The sequence below is a fragment of the Filicampus tigris genome, chromosome 6 (assembly GCF_054856515.1).
Source record: "Filicampus tigris isolate MCC_2025a chromosome 6, RoL_Ftig_1.0, whole genome shotgun sequence".
Classification (NCBI taxonomy): domain Eukaryota; kingdom Metazoa; phylum Chordata; class Actinopteri; order Syngnathiformes; family Syngnathidae; genus Filicampus; species Filicampus tigris.
The window spans coordinates 12,102,267-12,119,702 of NC_141222.1; the positions used below are offsets into that span (position 1 = coordinate 12,102,267).

General features: G+C 39.6%; 1 protein-coding gene across 1 annotated transcript; it reads left to right on the forward strand.

Moving 5' to 3' along the window:
* Nucleotides 1–839: 839 nt before the first annotated feature.
* srla (sarcalumenin a) lies at nucleotides 840–14,098 on the forward strand. Its single transcript, XM_086033556.1, has 8 exons — nucleotides 840–897; nucleotides 5,941–7,506; nucleotides 8,364–8,456; nucleotides 8,603–8,698; nucleotides 8,978–9,094; nucleotides 10,360–10,593; nucleotides 11,750–12,099; nucleotides 13,234–14,098. The coding sequence occupies exons 1-8, from the start codon at nucleotides 840–842 to the stop codon at nucleotides 13,726–13,728; spliced, it is 3,009 nt and encodes a 1,002-aa protein (XP_085889682.1). The 3' UTR covers nucleotides 13,729–14,098.
* Nucleotides 14,099–17,436: the final 3,338 nt, after the last annotated feature.

Here is a 17,436-nt window from a genome sequence, read left to right on the forward strand (position 1 = left end):
GAGGTTTAGCAGTGCCATTGAAATTTAACGGGTTTCGATTTAGGGCTATTTAGCTAAACTATTCACTCAGCCGCATGTGGGCTGATTTTTGTTTCCTATTTCCTGTGATCTCAAGTGAGGTGATCTATCTACTAGATCAGATTGTCCCCATTTTAAAAGAGCCGATCCTTCCACTTGAAATTTGAAAAATGTCACAATAAGTATAAATACTGAAATAAGTACCATGTTTCAATTTACTCAAATGTACCTACTCAGTGTGTAATGTGGGCCAATATGTTTGAACACAAACCTGACATACTAACAGGAAGCCTTCTGTTGTATGAATGGCAACAGGTGGAGACACAGGTACCTGGCATAGAAAGATGACCAGATACATTCTACAGTTGTAAATAGGTAATACTTCTCTGACAAATTTAGTGAAACTGGGTCATTTCACAAGGAATCCCTCATGGCACATGACTGTGCCACAACACCCTGGTTGGGAAACTGTAGCTTACTATGCTGCTGAAACATTCATAATTCATTTGATTTCTGCGAAATAATACATTCACAAAAGTATATGGACTCGAAAGATGCTCCTTTGTAAGTTTAAAATAAAATGTTACTACTTTGAAGTCATCAGTATTTCACAGTATACTAAAATGCTATAGTACAGTCGAGTATACTGTACTATACTATATTCACAATTCTATTAGCTTTTTAGTGCTGAAATCCAAAGTAGGAATGAAGGCTGCTGAAATAACCAATCAGGGTAAGGAAACAGTTGCTGTGCCCCCCCAACTCTGTCTGAGGGGTATATATATCCTGGGAAGAGGAGGGGGAGGCCCCTGGCAGCCAAAATGAAGTCTCTGGTCCATGTGTGCTGCGTTCTGGCTCTGCTGGCTTTGTCTGCTGCAGGTATGGCTAAGAAGTTTTAGTGTTTGTGCTGCAACATGTGAGTGCAGCTGTGCTTTATGTTTGTGAAGTGCAGCTTTCGGAATGAGCGGAATGACTACATGATAGGTGTGTGCTTTTAGTGTGGACACTAAATTGAAAAAAATTATATAGGGATCCAATTAATGAACAATATGGGTCCTGCAGAAAAACTTTGGAGAATACTGATGACTTGCACTTTGGAGCTTTGAGGGCATAAAATGGAAATGTCAGTCTGAGGTTGGACACCAGCTGATGGAAAATGTTCTGCCTGCTGCTCATTCTCATTGCCCCGGAAAGACAGCGCTGACAGGTTGACTTGGGCTCACTACATACGCACACCCAAATACGCTCACTTAAAACACCAATTAATCACTGTGAAATAAGTTATTTTGCCACTGAATCTGTTTTCTTTTGTTTTAATTTAATCTTTTCAGCTCTTACAATATGATAATGACAGTAATTCCATTAAGTACTATTCATCTGAACTATCTGTAAAGAGGTTTATGTACAATTAGTTGGTATTATAAACTTCATAAGTATACCCTTGTGTGTCCTTGAATAGCTTCATTTTCGACCCAGCAAACAGCTGTAGTCACACGTCAGGCATTTGTCAAGCTGAATCGTCACCAGATACTCGGCTCACTGATCTCTTTGTGACTTTCCAGAATCCATAGATGTCTTTTTTTAAACAAATATGCACACGCAGATACATTAACTTGAGATTATTCGACGATCAGCATTTCCTTATTGTGAAGTTTTAGATCAAGATCATTGTCTCTGATGTGAGGTTGTTCATTCGTCATTCCGGCACCACAGTGGCTAAAAGAGACATGCTAAAGCACTTACAGGACAAGAATATACTGAGAATGATAAACGGATTGGATAATGGATGGATGGATGTTTGGATTTGCTTACAGTAATATGTGTGTCAAATCCAAAGCAAGAATATACATGGGTGTATCATTAAAGAGTAATTAAATGTGATAAGAGAGATTCTGGAAATGTTGTGTCAATGTGTTACCATGTGTTACAGTTAATAGAATCATGAAATATACAAACATGAACCCCACACAACATACTTAGTTAACAAACATAAATAGGTTGGTTCAAGTATACTTTATATAATACTGTACTATATCACAATTGAATAGAGTAAATCTCAGTTTTGTGTGACACTGTCAGAGATTTATTCATTGTATGTTTTATTGTAGTTGCTGTATGGTAGAATTGCATACTATCACACTGAGAGGATTTTAAAATATTTTTGTCACCTGATTAAGATAGATAAAGGCAAAACCATCACTTTAGACAACTGAAAACTACAATCACAACAATAAGCATGTCACTAGTTAAATACTTGTCAGCGTCAATGTCAGCGTCATTCAAAACTGAAAACGATTTGTGTATTGTTAATACAGCTCTATTGTTGGCTCTCATTTGAGTGTGTAGATGTACCTAATGTTGTGTCTATTGAGTGCATAAATTTAAAAATAAATAACTAAATAAAATAAATGGAACTGGCCAAAATGTAATAGTTGTGTGGTGAGGTCTGAAGTTGTTGCAAATTTCTGTGGATTTAGGTATTAACCGTACTATATGAATTAGGGCTGGGAAAAAATATCGTATCACGATGTATCATGATACTTTTTATGCCGATACCAAGTATCAATATGTTGATGAAGTATTGATATTTTCTATAACTTATGTTATGTTTTATATGTTCTATAACATACTTTTGGAACATTTGAGGTCCTTAAAGTTGAGCTTTGTGAGTGGAGTTTTATTTATTGCACACCTGTGTATCAGGAACAGTTACTGGAACAGTTTATGCACTTTTCAATCAAATAAACTGGAAATCAGCAAAATGTAATGCTGCATTTTACGAAAAATTTGCGGTCCATTTATTGCCTTCCGCCTACAGCCGCGGTACCCTCCTGCCGTCCGTTTATCTGCCATATTGTCCGGCTGGAGCAAATAGTTATCGTCTATAGGCCAGTCCGCCTATCATTTTAAACAGGCTTCCGTTAGCGTTTCCGACTACCAACTTTGACAAACTACCACACCTACTGATATATATGATGCTGGAGGTTTTGCAAGAAACATTCTTGCATACCCACTGAAGCTGTTGCAAACCGTGAACAGTCTCACACACACACACACACACACACCCCGAAAAAAATAGAAGCACAAATATCATTCCTTCTTTTCACCCGATGACTCATTGTGGGCCTATTTCTGCATCAGAAAGGTGACATTCAGCACCAAGCCACATCTCACTACACTGCACACTCTTCCCAGACTTCCAAGCAGCATCAACGTGGTGAAGGAGATGACCAAGGAGCCCGTAAACAGAAACTTATTTGCTAACATTTGTGGCAACACGGTGGCAATATGGTGGCACAAGAACATGTGACATTTGACGTATTAACTTGAATGATGACAACCTCAACAGAGAGCGATAAGCTAACAAAGCACATCATCTGCAATAAATAGCTTAATATGAGATTCAGTACCTTGAAATAGAGGAAGAGAATAGGGGCTTATTGCAAGAGTGAGGCTACTGCCTTGCATCATAGTACAGATAAACCCAATCTCATAAACCAAACCCATGTACAGTCCCCAAACTAGAATGTAAGTACATGTGTTTTCTTTTTAAATCAAGATTTTAATACCTTCAAAGCAAGGCAAATGAGCTAGCTGATCCAACATGAACAAAAGTGAGACTGTAACAAACAAATATTTCATAATTAATTAAAAGTTTAAGCAATCTCCAGCAGACAGACCTCATATCTGTTTCACAATATTTTCCAGTCAAGCTACTTTTGTGTGATGTAACAATCTTTAAAGAGGAAGTCAACCCCCAAAAAATCTTTACAAAATTTTGTTCTATGAGCCTCTCCAAGTCAAAACAGCATTCTGATTAACATTGTCTTTGTGGAAGATGAGTTAACTTTTTAATGGCCATTGTTTGTTGGCACACTAACTTTAGAATGTTTTAAATGTTATATTTACTTGGAAATGATCTTCAACACATTAAACCTTCTCCTATGCTTGGTGTACCTATGCACAAAACATGTTTTTGTTTTTTCCCCCCTAATAACCGGGAAATGCAAGGAAATTTTGTTCAATGAGAATTTCTTAGTCATCAAACAATAAAATACACCAATTTTTAGCCATCTCTGGGGGTGGCCATTTTGTCACTTCAGTCAACTGAAAATTACATCACAGTTGCTCAGGGCTCAGGTAATGACCAATCACAGCTCACCTGTTTTCTGAAGCTGAGCCATGATTGGTCGTTGCCTGAGCCCTGAGCAACTGTGATGGCAAAATGGCCGCCCCCTGAGATGGACAACAACGTGTGGATTTCACTGCTTATCTCCACAAACACAATATTAATCAGAATGCCATGTTTAGACCAGTGGGGCTGCATAGCACATATTATTTTAAAGAACTTCTTTGGGTTGACTTCTTCTTTAAGGAGACACATTAGGATTTTTCTTTCAAAATGTTTGTGATATGCTATTGTCAAAATACACCAGGGATCAAAAATTAATGCACACCCTTTTCCTTGTCTTGCTGAAATCAGTTCATTTCCTTTCTCATGTATCTAAAGAGGCTTTGCAGGCTGCCTCTTGTCATCTCACACAACAGCAGGCTGGGGCTCACCGGCGAGTGCATTTGTGTGCGCGTTCAGGCAGCTGTTTTTGTTTGTCTCCTCTTGCACGTCACTCTACGTGCTGGCTCTCGTCACCGGTGTGAGTGCACTGCAGTCAGATGATTGCTTCACTCTTTTTGGGGAAAAAAGTGAGCACTTGCAAAGACAAAAAAAGCATTTTAACTTGCAGACGCAGCAGTTCCTACACTACATAGGGACACATATTTACATCACCAAATGTGCAAGGGACTCCGGCCATCACTTGAAAGTGTCTCTGGATCTTCACCCAGTCTAACTGACCATTTCACTAGCAAGGACACTCAGTGTGGGTGTTACCTTTGTCAATTAGCCCCTCTGTTACAAAACAGTCAGACAGAAATACATAGCAGCTCGCTCACAAATGCATTGTATATTTACTAAGGCCGATACTTCTTTAACTTTGAAAGAGAAACTCAAAGACTGACAAATGCGTTATAAAAAAATTTAAAAAGCTGTGCCAGCGCTTATGCCCGTTGTCATTTTTCACTGACCCCACCTTGTAATGTGAACTGTTCACATACTATATTCGCTACCTTGCATCAGAAGGATCTCTAGCGTGTGTTCACACGAGCAGGCAGTTAAAATTAAATAGAGGTTGTAACCTTGTGGTGTTTGTACACTGTGAGTGGGGAGAGTGATTCCCTGCTGTTCGGATTCTTTGGAAGTCAGTCTAACTTTAAAAAAAAAATGTTGTTTACTTTGAGTTCATTTCAATGAAATGAAGTAAATGAAGTTCTCTGGAAGTATCAATCAAAACTTAATAATGGAGGAAGTTTCAATGCAGCTCTTATATTGGATCTTATATTAGGTGCAGGAGTACCAAATATTGAGTGTATGCGTCAGTCCAACCCAAGTTTCCTCAAGCATCGTGAATAAGACATGATGCAAATACTGTATATGAATAGCCAAAATGTATTTATTCCTAATGCACTAAACTGGACCTTTTTACACCCGTTCATACGGACTAGCACGTTATTTTCCAATATGAAAATAAGTGTTGCATTCAGCTAAATGATGAGATTGCTCAATTGTATAACGACTACTATTGTTTGCATTATTCACTTTTATTCAGCAGTTAATTCCAAACTCATGGTTCATAAAAAGCATAGTTATTTATTTTTTTTCAAATGAATAATATCTCCTACACAATGTAAAATACCAGCTCATGAATAATTTACTGTATGACAATCTCTTATAAATGAGGATGTAAAATAGCATGTGTTATGTGTTAGGGTCAGGAAAGGGTTGTGAAAAATTTCACCTCAACACGATGTAAGCATATACAGATAACATTCTCTCATTTCTTCTTTTTTTCTGTGGCTTGGTGCCAGGGTCATCCATCCCTGATGAAGAGTCACTGTTGCCTGTACGGCTCCAGGAGCCCGAGAGAAATCTCTTCTCCTGTGGATGTGGCACAGCAAAGGAGCATCCCAGCCAGAGTTCGTCCAACGACACTCCAGCCCCAGAGAGGCCCCTGTGTCAATCTTGTACTCCAACACCAGCTGCGTCTAAGGAAGAGTCAGCCTCACTCTCACGGCATGAGGACGAACCAACTAAGATGGCGCAAACTGAGGATTCCACCATTGAGGAATCTAGCAACGTAAAACAACAAGAAGAAGCTGCTCTCCGAAACGTGGAGAACCAAGAGGAGGTGGCATCTGATGAACATGAGGCATCCATAGTGGAGGAAATAAATGAGAATGAAGCACTTGGCGAGGGTGTATCTTCTGCAGGAGAGTTTATGGATGAGGAAGACAAAAGGGAAGACACAGAAGATGAATTGCCAAAAGATGAAGTAGTTATCCCTCACGGTGCTGATTCAGAAGAGGAGGAACTGTTTCAGGGAACAGAGGAGGAGACACAAGAGGGAGAAGTAGCAGAGGAGGAAATTGTGCTAGAAGATGTTGTGGAGGAGGAAGCCTTTGAAGGTGCTGAATCAGAGCCAGAGGACATTCTTGAAATGAGTGCCGAGCCTGCAGAGCCAAAAGCGACATCTGAACATGAAGCACAGGTAACTGATTATGACGGTGAAGTAGAAGTCTTGTCAGAAAATGAAGAAGAACATGATGCCGACCAAGAAGTGACATCAGAACCTGAAGCAATATATGATACTGAAACAGAGGTGATACCAGAACCTGGAGTAGAATATGAACTTGACCCAGAAATGATATCAGAGCCTGAAACGGAACATGAAGCTGATCCAGAAGAGACATTAAAACATGAAGCAGAATATGAAGTCAAACCTGAAGTCATATCGGAACATGAATCAGAATCTGAAGCTGAAGAAGAAATGATATCAGAACCTGAATCACAATTTGAAGCTGAACCAGAAGTGTTATTAGCTCCTGAAGCAGAATCTGAAGCTGAAGGAGCAATGATATCAGAACCTGAATCACAATTTGAAGCTGAAACAGAAGTGATATTAGCACCTGAAGAAGAATCTGAAGCTGAAGAAGAAATTGTATCAGAACCTGAATCACAATTAGAAGTTGAACTGGAAGTGATATTAGCACCTGAAACTGAATATGAAGCTGAAGCAGAAATGATATCAGAACCTGAAGCAGAATATAAAGTTGAACCCAAAGTGATATCAGAACATGAAGCAGTATATGAATCTGAACCAGAAGTGTTGTCAGAACCTGAAGAAGAAACACCTCAAATGACAAAAAACGACATCAATGTAGATGCACCAGAAGTTACACTTAATTCTGAGCCAGAAGCAATTTCAAAGCCTGAAGCGGAGCAAGAAGTTATTCCTAAAGTACAGGTCGATGAAGAAGTCACAGCAGAGTCTGTTGACGGAACACCAGTGGGAGATCTTGGAGAAGAAACATCTGAAGAGGCTCATGAGGTGGAGGACACTCCTGTGGAGGTCGAGGAGTCTGCACAGGCCAAAGGTACCCCAAGAAAAATAATGGATGGCATATACAACTTGTACAGCAAACAATATAGTGTATACTGAACATCAAGCATATCTTAACACCATGCAACAAGTGCAAATGTGAATAGACTCAGACTTCAACTGCACTACAACATGAATAGTAGAAACCAAAAATAAATGGACATACACAATGAAATCCAATCAATGCACATCTATAGTTCCAGTCATACACAATCATTTGTACTGTATAGTTACAGACTTAGAAATTAGCAACTGAATTTAGATATATTCATATTCAAGCACAATATTTGTCTGGCAGCACAGATGGATGTCCTGCCTCTTCCCCAAAATCATCTGAAATGGGCTCCAGCAAAGCTAATGAGGGTTGTAGAAAATTGGCAGATATTCCGTGTGTATGCGCAGACCACATCAGACATTTTAAAACGCTTCTTTGCAACTGCAATCAATGCAACGAACATTTAAGTGTAAAGGGTCATGGCACTTACAAGATCATTCTCAGCTTCCAGTCTTTCTTTCCCAGACACTTGAATCCCACTGAATATGATACTGTGTGTGGCTAAAGAGGAATTAGCGACAACCTCTGGTACAGAAATAAACAGACCAAAATAGCAAAGCAAGCGAATAGACCGATGGATGATATAATAGTCAATCCTGTTTTGAGCACAGGTGTGCACTCACTTGGGAGCATTTGACATGGGTTATGAATGTTTTGTTGAAGAAAAAAGGTTTAAAACATGGATACCCACAATTCACTATAATGCCATAATGAACACATTTATATCAGCTGTGCACATACACGTGTAGGTTTGATAGTGTCCAAACTTCCGACTGATAGTCTACTCTGCCAATCAGGAAAAACTAATGAGGGTCCAGCATTGAGGGACCGCTCCCATATTGAGGACACACTACGACTGGCTGCTGCTGAACCCTCAGCCCAGTTGTCAGGTAAGAAACTGAATCAAACTTTCAACCGAAAACGCAGTAAAAAGAGAGTAACATACACCCAGTACGCACTGCAGCACATTAGCCAAAATGTCTCCGGACCATTTTTGACCTGACATGTTGTCAATCTCAACTGTGTTTGTGTCCAGCTTCAATGAAGAAGCTACTGAACATCTACCACACAGCCATCAAACCAGTGGAGCAAGCCTTCAAGTACAATGAACTCAGACAGCATGAAGTCACAGGTGAAATCACTTTGATTGTGTCGTATTATTGCTTCGTATCTCAAAGAGGAAGTAATTAATATCTGAGCCAAGCTAGGTAGCACTACACCTTTTATTTTCACTGATCATAGATTACGGCCACAAGATGGCACAAGAAATCGGGTCAGGGAAGTCCTGAAAACTCGGGAGCTTCATGATTTTTCTTTTTAGAAAGGGAATATGGAAATTTTATTCATGAGCCATGTGCTACCTGTCAGTTAATCAATATCTGGTCTTGTTCTCCTTCCTTTGACATTTTAGATGGGGAAATCACTTCTAAACCCATGGTTTTGTTCCTTGGACCCTGGAGTGTGGGCAAGTCCTCCATGATCAACTACCTGCTGGGTCTTCAGGACACCTCTCAAGAACTATACACAGGTAAGTGAATTTGATTCAATATATTTTCCAAAAAGTAGAAATAGTCGTGGATGTATCTTGATTACGTTGATTGACTGTATTGTAGTGAACACGGATGATGCAAGCATTAGCTAAGAGGGAAAATGTTAAAGATTCACAATGCATAACAAATTTTAGAAATTAACACTGGTCAACAGCAAATTCGAATCAGAGATGGCTTTATGTGTAACTAAATGAGATATTTAGATTTTTTTTGTTTTTGACGGGGAAGTCAACCCAAACATATTTTTTTCAAGAATATGTTAAAACAAGGCATTCTGATAAATACTGCAATTGTGGGATGACAGTTAATCCACCTGTTTTTAGCCATCTCTGGGGGCGGCCATTTTGTCACTACTGTCGACTGAAAATGACGACACAATTGCTCAGCGCTCAGGTAACGACCAATCACGGCTGACCTGTTTTCTGAAGCTGAGCCGTGATTGGTCGTTACCTGAACCCTGAGCAGTTGTGATGTCATTTTCAGTCGACAGAAGTGATAAAATGGCCGCTCCCTGATGGCTAAAAAAGGGTGGATTTTGCTGCTTAACTCATATTCCACAAACGCAATATTCATCAGAATGCCATGCTTTTTCACCTAGTGGGCATGCTGGGAACATTTTCTTGAAGAAAAAAAATGTTTGGATTGATTTTCCCTTTGAATCACAAATATTAGTGAATATATTACTATAGTACATATTATTGTTATTATTATTATTGTTATTATATTATTATTATTATCATTATCATTATCATTATCATTATCATTATCATTATCATTATCATTATTATTATTATCATTATGGAAATCTGATATGATAGAGAAAATCAAGGGCAGATTTGCGAAAAAATTGTAGAGAAAAGTTTGCTTGCATTTGCATCCCTGATTTAAAAAAAAAATAGTTGTCTTCATGATACTTTTTAAAACATTTGTTGACCGGTGTAATTAATGCATTCATAGAATACTGTATTGTGTAACCCTATTATTGCACTCTTTTACTAAATTAGTCTTAGTTTATCCTTTTTTTCTTTCTTTATGCATGTAAGCTTTTGCAATTCACACATGCAACAATGAGGAGGTGAGGGTTAAATGCCTTGCTTGCTTTCCCACAGCATTACATGGAATTAATTGCGTTACTTGGAACACTACTACTTGTATACTTTCATTTTATAAATAAAACGAAGCACTAGAACTAATATGTCAAAGCTGACGGATACTGTACATGCTCTACTTCCCCATCCACCAGGTGCTGAACCCACAACCTCCGAGTATACCGTAATAATGCACGGCGAGAAGTATCGCACCATAGAGGGCATTGTTATGGCAGCGGACAGCTCGCGTTCGTTCTCGCCCTTGGAGAAGTTCGGCCAGGGTTTCCTGGAAAGGCTGGTGGGCTTTGAGATGCCTCACAAGCTGCTGGAGAGGGTCACAATTGTTGATACCCCCGGCATCATTGAGAACCGCAAGCAGCAGGAGAGAGGTAACCTATTTTAATTATTCAAATTTTAATGATTCTAATGAGTGAAATGAAATTGGGTTATTTTAGACCCAGCGGTTTTAAGAGTGTAAACAAACAGGACAGATTTGCCAGAGAACAACAACAACAACACTATTTTGACAAGCATCACAAATGTTATTACTGTGGGTGTAACGGCAAATGTATTCACACTTGGACATATCACTTCCCACCCGGAACATACAATGGTTAAGCGACAGGAAGTGTGACTGCCTCACACTTTGGCCACCAACAAATACAGTGCAGTTCAGCCTCCGGCTAGTGGATGTCATGGCTCGTGATATGATTTTGGTGATACATCAAACTCATTTGAAAGGGGGGTTTGGGCTCAACTGATTGAGCCCAAGCAATAACAAAAAGCATTAGGCTACTGTACTGTTTTATAGCATATACAATTCATTCATTCATTCATTCATTCATTATCCCTACCGCTTATCCTCACAAGGGTCGCGGGGCATATACAATTCAGACTGACAAAACTTTCACTGCTGCCATCGTCTGTATTGTTCATTTCCTAAAAAAGAAAATAAATTGTATACATTGCACTGTCCTACAAAGAAAAGAGCAGTGTTGAGGTATCAGTGACATTTTAAAGGGAAGATTTTTTCTTGACATGAATATGCTCTATGCAGGCCTACTAGTCGAAACCTGGCTGATTAATATTGCGTTTGTGGAATATGAACGAAGCAGTAAAATCCACCCATTTTTGTCCATCTCAGGGGCGGCCATTTTGCCTCTTGCTATCGAGACATCACAGTTGCTCAGGATTCAGGTAACAACCAATGATGGCTCAGCTTCAGAAAACACGTAATGATTGGTTGTTACCTGACCGCTGAGCAACTGTGATGTCGTTTTCAGTCGACAGAAGTGACAAAGTGGCCGCCCCATCAGATGGCTAAAAACGGGTGAATTTTGCTGCTTAACTCATATTCCACAAACGCAATATTAATGAGAATGGCATGTTTAGACTAATAAAGGCGCATAGAACATATTATTACTAAGAATTTTTGGGGGTTGACTTCCACTTTACTATAATTTTACTGTATTCATTTTTATACATGCAGACTAGTTATGTTCATAATGCATCTGAAAACTTACAGTGTGTCTTCGCCCCCATCAGGGTACCCTTACAACGAGGTGTGCCAGTGGTTCATTGACCGAGCTGATCTCATCTTCCTGGTTTTTGACCCCACCAAACTTGACGTGGGAGGGGAGCTGGAAATGCTCTTCAGGCAGATGAAGGGCCGTGAGTCCCAAATCCGCATCATCCTCAACAAGGCCGACAGTCTCAGCACCCAGGACCTGATGAGGGTCTACGGAGCCCTCTTCTGGAGCATGGCACCTCTCATCAATGCCACAGAACCTCCTCGGGTGTACGTGAGCTCTTTCTGGACTCAGGAATACGCAGAAGACACCAGCCGGGAGCTCTTTATGAAGGAGGAGACCTCTCTGTTGGAAGACCTGAACCAGGTATGTCTTTTCTTTGCATGGTGTCATGTGGTTTAACAAGTTTTGTTAGGAAACCTATGAGAAAGTCCGACAATATAAGCATTACATTTTAGAAGCCTCATTGTGGCAGTCATATACTGTACGTTAAGTTACTGTAGACTCTAAACCAGCGGTCTTCAATCCTATTCCTCCAGGTCCGGTTTCCTGAATGTTTTCCATCCCTCCTTGCTGCAACACACCTGATTCAAATGATCAGATAATCAGCAAGGTCTGCAGAAGCTGGATAATGATCCTGATCATTTGATTCAGGTGTTGTTGCAGCAAGGAGGGATGGAAAAACCCTGCTCTAAATTGTCCATAGGTGTGACCGTGTGAATCCTTGTCTGTGTGTCAACCCTCTGTTTGACAGGATTGATCAATTCAGGGAACCTTTCACCCTGTAATCATCTGGAATCCATTTCCTGTCACTCTGAACAGGATAAACGGTCTAGGGAATAGGCGTATATTACAGCCACGCAGACTGCCATTATGATAGTTGAGCATATGTAATTTTTCAGTTTTTGACATTGGAATCACAACGGAACTGTTATCTCTGACTCAGATTGTCGAAATAGTATGGTTCCAGTGTCTTAAAGGGGGAAATCAACCCAAACACATTTTGTTCAAGAACGTGTTTCCAGAAGGCCCACTGGTTGTGTTTGTGGAATATGAGTTAAGCAGCAAAATGCACCCTCATTTTAGCCATCTCAGGGGGTGGCCATTTTGTCACTTCTGTCGACTCAAAATGACATCACAACTGCTCAAGGCTCAGGTAACGACCAATCACGGCTGAGCTTCAGAAAACAGGTCAAGTGACAAAATGGCCGCCCACATAGATTGCTAAAAACGGCTGGATTAACTCTTATTCCACAAACGCAACATTTATTAGAATGCCTCGTTTCAACTAGTGGTCCTGCATAGAACATATTCTTGAAAAAAACATTTTGGTTTGACTTCCACTTCAAGTTCATGAACAACTGTCCAGCTAACGAAAAACAAAACACTTTTCGCAGCAGTTCAACCCTGGCGAAGCCCTGTATTTGTGTCATTCAAGTTTAAAATGTTGGATTGTTATTCTTACTCTCACTCATTCTTCCCATGTTTCTCTTCCTGCAGGTGATCGAGAACCAGATTGAAAATAAGATTGCCTTCATCCGGCAGCATGGCATCCGCGTGCGCATTCACGCCCTCCTTGTTGACCGTTACCTCCAGACCTACCATGAAAAGCTGGGCTGGTTTAGTGATCCCTATGAGGTGTTTCACGACATTGTCACTGACCCAGACAAGTACTACATCTTCAAGTCCATTCTGGCCAAGACAAACGTCAGCAAGTTTGACCTTCCCAGTAAGGAGGCCTATCAGGATTTCTTTGGAGTGAATCCAGTGTCCAACTTCCAGCAGCTCTCCTACCACTGCAGCTGGACGGGTGGTTGCATGCTGGACCGTATAGAGAAGGCCGTTTCGTATGAGCTCCCCGCTCTGCTCATGAGTGTCAGCAAGAAGACGTCCGCTCTGGAAAAACCTGCCCCTGCATCTGCCGCACTACGTTCCGACACCTGCGAGGGCCCTGAGTGTGAGGAGAAACCCAAAAATCGTTGGAGGAAGCAGTGAGACGGATGGGAATGGTGCGGACGGATGAATCACATTGGCGGTAGCCTTAAGGCTATTCTGCAGGAATCCTCACTGCTGTGATACTCAAAACTGAACCTGGGGAGCAAAACAGAATGAAAAGGAACATTTGTAAGGATCACCAATGTCAACCTGGATCATGTAACCCCTAAAAATATATCTTAGACCTTATTTATTCTTAACGAAATAACAAGTGAAAGGGAATTTCCCAATCATAATTCCCCCATAATTAGATAGTCTTAGCATGTTACATCATGATGATAAAGTCTAACCAAAAAAGGTTACCTGATAACCACTATTGGTGAAGACCTCCGCTACTTTGTCTTCAGATGAAACAAAAATAGATACATTTCTAAACAGTCACTTATTAAATATGAAGTGAATAAAACTAAAGGAGTTTGTTGTTCTTATTTTCTTTTTGCACCTTATTTGTTCTCATCCTCAGAGACATACTGTCGATATGCTTAAAACTGCCGCTGCAAAGACTGAAGACTAAGTCAAATCTCTTGTGGTGTTTTTATCCACCGTTGTCATGTCCTTAAAATTATTGAAGGACTTCTGATAACAAGACAAGTGCTCATACTTTCCTTTTAAAAAAATAGTTCATATTATATCTTTGCATCCACAGTGAATATTGGTTAGGTATTTTATTCACTTGGGAAATTCACCCGTACTTTTTTTCTGGAGCTTGTTTTAAGATTGATGTTAAGTGAATACAAGTAGGTGAATATCAGAACACAATATGCTGATAAAAATATAAATAGACCCGCAGAGCATCCACCAGAAGACGCCTTCAATCATTTTGTTAAACTTTAATTTGTGAGTCATGCCGAGTGTAAAGTTCACTTAAGACTCATCAGGAAAACTTCAATGATTGCCAGCGTACATCTTATATTCATATTTCAAGCAAACCTTTACTAATGGTCTAACATCCACAGAGTTTCAAAATGTAGTACTTTTCTGTTCACCCATCGCTGTTATACAATAATTACCAAAAAGCCCAGTGGAATAATGATTAGCAGTACGTTTGCCTCACGGTTATGAGGTGGGTTTGGATGTTTTCTTTTCTCCGCGTGTCCGGCTGCCTCCCACATTCCAAAAACATGCATGTTGGGTTAACTGACGACTTGAAAGTGTCCATAGGTGTGACTGTGAGTGTACATGGTTGTTTATCTTCATGTGCCTTGCGAGTGGCTGACGACAAGTCTATTCCTCTTGCCCAAAGTCCTTAACTCCCACACAAATATAAAAAAGAAGTTACCTGCTATTATTATAAACACATAAGATCTATAAAACACTCTTTAGAGGAAGAGGAAACATTTTTTTATTTGACCCACAAGGGGACATGGTGATGTACTACGTTAGAGCTGAGGAGTCATCCAGCACCCCGCAGAGGTCAGTCTGAAAACTCCAGGATGACCCAACACACAAAAAAAACTCACAAGCACTTGCATGCTTGCAATTAAAGTTCCATATGTACATACGTGACCTCATGTGCATGTGTATGTGTGTGTAAAATGTGTTTATCAAGCCTTTTGGCCAAAGTGCTAATGCAGACTTTATCAGCACAGCGTTATCAGCTCTATGAAAAGGCCTCTTGTGGAAGCTCTCAAACACAAGTACACACACGCGTGCACACGCCGCCCACATGCCACTGGTAAACACACTTCAACAATGCACACAGGGGTTATGGTTTATTGGAATCATATTTCATTGTTATGGCCAGTAAAGAACAAGCTCACACACACGAACACATCCGTAATGAATCAGTGGGTTAGGGTGTTTATTGTCAAGCTGCGCAAGCCTTCTGTTCACAATTTCATCACTTTACCGTCTTCTGGTAATAAACGCCTTGATTTGGAATGTTTCTGTTGATTATCGTAAAGGTGTCACAACACTCTTATGCTCTAATTATGCAGCACATAGAAATTTCGAACCTGGAAGTGTTTCTATATGTTATGAGGTTCATGCAAACAATGGAGAGAAAATATCTGCATTAACTAAAAAAATGTAAATGTTCTGTTTCAGAAATTGTAAAAAGTAATACATATGTAATGAGTGAATGTAAATATAGCGTAAACTGTACATGAACATGCTGTCTGAACACCTCTGCTAATTGTGAAAAACAAAGTAAAAGAGAAAAAGTTGAGTGGTGGTTGCTCCTCCTTCAAGTAAGTTAAGGCAGTCAGTGACATGTGACCTGAACGGACACCCATTGTGGAAACCCACCCAGCTCCAGCTGTGTCAAGACACATGGAGGCCAATAAGGACAAAACGGAAAGTCAAAGCTTGATTTTCAAAACAAAAGGAACGATTTCCTTTCCAGTATTGGCGTGAACACTTCTAGCCATACATGTCTTTATATAAACTTGTGTGAAATAATGTCAGAGCTTATTTTGTCAAGTATCATCTGGACCCGGTTACATTTTTATAAGTAGACTACTACACAAAAATATCCAGACACTATTTAGTGTAACCACTTGATGAAATAAAATTGAGTACGTTCAACACACCATTTTTTTTTCAGTGTAGCTACTGTATGCCAATTGTGAGATACTGAATTATACAAAGTTTACTTTTTGGAATGACACAAAAAGTCAACATGTTAAAAACAAACAAACAAGTAATCAGTAATCTTTATTAAATGTGATTTTTTTTTTATTTTCTCAATGCAGAAATTCAGAGTTTGGAAAATAACTATTATTATATTGCCCAATTATTAAGATTGTAAAGCGCAGGTGTCAAACTCAATGCCTGAGGGTCATATCTGGCCCGCCACATCATTTTATGTAGCCCGTGAAAGCAAATCAAGCATGTCAACTTACATGAAACTTTCTAAAATCTGAATAAAAATGTCAAATTGTCATATGTAATAAATAACAAGGTTGAGATGTTGCAAGCATTTTATTGGTGCGTTATTAGAATATTCTTGAACAAGCGTTGAACTATTATTCTGATTTCAAAACTAGTTATCCATCATTTTGTCATGTACTGTATATGCAATAATATAAGGAGGTGATTAAACTTTGAAATAGTTTCAGAGTTATAATGACCCTCCGAGCGAAACTGTACATATGTGGCACACCCCTGTCGTAAAGGAATGTGAGTAAGATCCGTTTGTTCGTAAAAGTAACCTATGCTAGAGGTGGGTTAAAGGTTGCATAGGTACCTTTCCAAAACATTTTTACAATTCAAACGACCTTTGCTGCAATTACTTCTGAGTCATCTCTCTCAGCTGGTAAGGAAAAGGAAAGATCCAAAGCAAAACACAGAGTCTCCTCAGATTATTGTTTTTGCTTAGGAATTTAGGACCTTTAGAAAAACTTGCATTTGGGTGTTAAAATGTCAGTAACGATAAGTTGTTACTCAAAGTAGTGTTTTGTGTGAAACGTAAGCCACGTTTTAGAAAGGTTTGTGTTTTTGAACAATATTTGATTAAAATGACAAACATTCTCATCGCAACTACAGGGTGTCATGGAGGAGTATTTCTTTGTACCAGCAAGTAGTCATATGTGAGTACTTGTACTCGTATTCGTCCTGGAAAAAAAAGTGGTATATCAAAAAGAGTGACAGAACATTTTGGGTGGCTGCATTTTAGGCGCGTTGTTGTTACCGGAAGTGGTATTGTTTAGTTATGGCGTCTAGCTTGACAGGCTGGTCCCACCATCCCACACCGCCACAACAGCTGGG